The sequence below is a fragment of the Cynara cardunculus genome (genome assembly GCF_001531365.2).
Source record: "Cynara cardunculus var. scolymus isolate 2C chromosome LG 2, CcrdV1, whole genome shotgun sequence".
Classification (NCBI taxonomy): domain Eukaryota; kingdom Viridiplantae; phylum Streptophyta; class Magnoliopsida; order Asterales; family Asteraceae; genus Cynara; species Cynara cardunculus.
The window spans coordinates 19608598-19613144 of record NC_037529.1 but is presented as its reverse complement, the minus strand read 5'-3'; the positions used below and the strand labels follow the sequence as shown (position 1 = coordinate 19613144).

The window sequence follows — 4547 nt, the reverse complement described above, 5'->3', positions numbered from 1 at the left end:
TTAAATAGTTGATTTGATATTAAAATTGATATAATTTTTTTCAAATTTTTATGATATCTTCAAATTTATATTTTATTCAAAAATAAAATCATTATTGTTTTCATTAAAACGCATAAAATCGTATTATAACATCAATAGAGACAAATAATAAAATAGAACATTAAAATCAAGATGTGTCTTGCTGCATTGCGCGAGTACTCTTCTAGTTACTTATAATTTATGATTACAAGTAAATTGTGCATAAGTACAACTTATTGGAACTCCATATTTGAATTCGTATAACTAACTGCAGATAAACATAATCAAATACTGGATAAGCATCTCATTTTAAATATAAAAAATCTAAAATATAATTAAGATAATCATTGAGTTCTAACAGAATATTTAGTTATTATCTTCATAGAAAATATATTATTAAATTTTTTTGTTATTAAACCTAAATTATATTATAATTAAAAAAATTGAATTAAGAAAGTTACACCAAAACACAGAACTTTTAAAAAAATAAATTTGATACTGATATCAATATATTTTTTTTAAAATTTTATGATATTTTCAAATTTATATTTTATTTAAAAATAAAAACATTATCGTTATCTAAAACCAAATAAAACCGTGTTATATCAACATAAAAACGAAATAAAACGAAACGCCGGAATCAAAATATGTGTCAATGTATTATACGAGTACCCATTTAGTAAATATAAATATTTATTTGATTAACTTTTTTCCATATACCAAAAATAAATGATACATACCAAAAGAAATAAAAAACCGAGATATTTAACTCATCTTCGTTCGTTCTTCAACCTACAATGGCTACAAACATGGCGGCCTGCACCACCACCACAAAGAATATACTCGAAGAAGAAGAAAATATGTCAAGAATAGAGGAGGACCGACTGAATGACTTGCCGGAATCCTTGCACCATCACATTCTCTCACTTCTCGACACCAAAGACGCCGTTCAAACATCGATGATCTCAAAATCATGGCTTAGGCTCTGGACTTCCATGCCGGTTCTTCACCTCAACAGCTGTAATTTTCGTTATGTTGTTAATTTCGATAAGTTCGTCAACAGTGTTTTACGTTATCGTGATGAATCCGCCAAGTTAAACACGTTAACCTTCAGCCGTCGTGGCGTATGCAGTGCGAAGATTGTAAAGGAAGTCGTGGATTACGCATTATCTCACGGCATCAACCACTTGGAACTCTTCATCAAACGTTTCAAAAACTATTCTCTGCCTGTTTCTGAGCAAACCTCCTCCGATTCATTGAAAACCCTGAAACTAAAAATTCATAGTTATGTTAGTTGTCCGCTTCTCTCGGGATCATTCAAGAATCTAACTTTTTTGTACCTCCAAGGGGCGATTATAAAGAATCATCAACCCTTTTCAGGGTTTCCGATGTTGGAGAAGTTGGTATTGAAAGATTGTCGTCTTTGTAAGATTCTGAGTGTGCAGGCTCCGAAACTTTGTGATTTAACCCTCTCATGCCATGGTTGTTTCGATCGTTGCGAGCTCACGACTCCAAATCTAAGATTCTTCAAGTATATGGGTTCTGATTTTCCACTCTTGGTAACCCATGATGGTCTTCCTGTTCTTGAGACGGTGGTGATCGATTACTATGGTGTTTGTTACGATTTTGAAGAGCAGAGGTTGTTTGATGATCTGATATCTCTATTTTGGGCCCTTGATAATGCGAAATCGCTTACTATCTTCTCGACGATTGTTGATGTTCTTAATTTGTTTCCAGATGATTTGGTGAATCTGAATTCACCCTTTCGCAAGTTGAAGTGTTTGAATCTGGATCTCAAGTACCTGGGCATGTATGAAAACTTATTTGATAGCCTTCTTCCTGGCAGGCGGTTGAATATCAAAAGGTCTTATGAGCTCGTGAAAGCTTACTTGCTCAACAAGTCTCCTGAGGCCAAATTTAGCATCATACCTCCTCCTAATAACGACATTTGATCTTGGTTATTGCTTTAAGTTTGTTAAAGACTAATTTATTTCATACATGATGGATCTTTTGTTTGCAATTTCTTTTCTTTATTTAAATTGCATACCGTTAATCAATTCATTCTTGTGCTCATGATTGATATATCTATACACCTAATAAATAAGTAACTTGGGAGTCACGTGTCATCTTCTGGTGAGACGGTTATAAAGATTCCCCACCTAAACATGTATGTAGATACAATTTACATTAGTTGTTCAAAGAGGCTTATTTAGTTGACATATGTCCCTGTAAACATAACTAATTTGCGTACGAAAAGTCTGAATTTCCTTTCCTCATACTTATAAGTTTTATCTCTACAAACTTTTTCAGACATAAAAGTCTGAATTTAACTCTAAAGTGTTTTTCAGACTTATAGGAATTCAAATGAAGTAAAACCCTAATCATGTCTTCTTCATCCTCGATCTGTCGACCTTAACCAAGATAAGAACTGGATCGGAGATGGAGGCTATTACTTTCACTCCTCCTCACAGTACCATAGAAGCATGACCAGAGATGTGGTCTAAGTGAAATCAACCGCCACTAGATTCAACATGATTAGAGAGATGAGGGGCTGGATATGGTTCTTTGTACAAACCCAAATTCGAGACTAAGCTTGTCGACTTGAGGAGGATATCTCGGTACAACCCACCCATTTCCCTCTTTTTCTCCGACGAACATCACCGGCCCTGTACTTCCTCCCTTTGCTCAATGACTTTTTGCCTAAAAAAACCTAAAACTCCAAAATAAACCTCCTCCTCTTCATCCCCAAACACCAATGCTTCATTTTCTTGTGTAAGATCATGATTCAGAATCCAAAATAAAGGATCGATGCATGAGTCAAGTTCTGGATCAATGGGCACACTTTGTAAGTTATTTGTATTCGATTTTGATTTAGGCTTACGTTTACATGATTTTTATGTAACAAATTTTTTGAATCGATGTGTATGTTCTTGAATTTGATCTAAACTCCTCTTAAGAGTTGAAATTCAGAGTTAAGTTTCTGAATTATTAGAAGTTAGAATTCTTGTGATTCAGAGTTATGCCTATGGATACTTTTTAAACTTAGAAAACAACTCTGAATTTCTCTTATTCAGAGTTAAGTGCAGATTTATTTTCCAGGCTAACAACAAAACTCTGAATTCTTATGCTTCAAAGTTATTGTTCAGAGTTTTCATTTAGACCTGAGGAAAAGACTCAATCCTTGTATCAAGCGCATTCATAGGTGGGTTTGAAATTAAAGATGATCAAGGGTCTAGATCCCTTCTTACGCTTCTCACTTTAACTTTCATTCTTACATGATACCTCGCCTTAGATTGATAATATTAATAAGAGTAAACTGTAATTTTCGTTCAAATGGTTTCTTACTTAAAACTATTTTCATTTTCAATCTTTAAAAATTGATTTTTATTGTGGTTTTCACTTCCATTTGTTTTTTGAGTTACATAAATAACTATAACATATTTATATTTAATCAATCAAATTCCAAAAAGATGCCTGCATAACCTACTCAACAACTTATTCTTTTGTTATTTTATTAACTTATTTTAATTAAATAAAAAAATCTTAAAAACCTTCTCTAATATAATAACCTTTTAAAAGTCGTTTTATCATTTAAAATTTAACAATTATCCCCTTCTATCTAAATTATCTTATAAAACCTCCTCCTAAAGGATCATTATAAATACATTTTATTAAATTGTCACAAAGGTATAATAACAATGATACAAAAAATCAATTCGTTAAAAAAATTAAAGACGATAGATATATTATATGATTTATATTTTTAGGTATTCGATATTGATGTCACTTTGATGATGTTGACGAGAATTTTTTTTAGTGTATTTTGTTATGAAAATAAATTTATTAATCGCTAAAAAGTTATAATGGTTTAAAATGAAAATTACATTGAAAATGGGTGAAAATTGGTTTTGGAAAAATAATGTCAATCACCAGAAGTAAAAATCCATACAAAACTTATCATCGGAGATGCTATTTCATTTACACTATTAAAAAGACCCAACCCAAATAACAGTTACAATTTACGGCCCATATATTGGAGCTATAATAGACATAGTTAAAAAGTATTTGACAAAAACTTTTAAAAATCATTTTTATGCATGAATTATTGTTTATTGATGTATATTACTTAAAATTTAAGATTACGAGTAAATTGTGCATAAGTACAACTTACTAAAGCTCTATATTTAAATTCGTGTAACTAACTCTAAATAAATATAATCAAATATTGGATAAAAATCTAATTTTAAATATAAAAAATCTAAAATATAGTTAGGATAATTATTGAGTCCTAACAGAATACTTAGTTATTATCTTTATAAAAAACTATATTATTAAACTTAAATTAAATTACTTCGTTACTAAACCTAAATTAAATTRTAATAAAAATTTGAATTAAGAAAATTACACCAAAAACAAGAATTTTTAAAAAGGTTAATTTGATACTGATATCGATATATTTTTTTCAAATTTATATTTCATTCAAAAATAAAAGCATTATCGCGTTCTCAAAACCACATAAAACCGTATTA

The 4547-nt window shown here is 30.4% G+C and overlaps 1 protein-coding gene across 1 annotated transcript; it reads left to right on the top strand.

Annotated features, from left to right (window-relative positions):
* The first annotated feature begins 815 nt into the window (after positions 1-815).
* Positions 816-1970, top strand: LOC112505992 (F-box/LRR-repeat protein At3g26922-like). The gene has a single exon (XM_025110023.1). The coding sequence runs from the start codon at positions 816-818 to the stop codon at positions 1968-1970; it is 1155 nt and encodes a 384-aa protein (XP_024965791.1).
* Positions 1971-4547: the final 2577 nt, after the last annotated feature.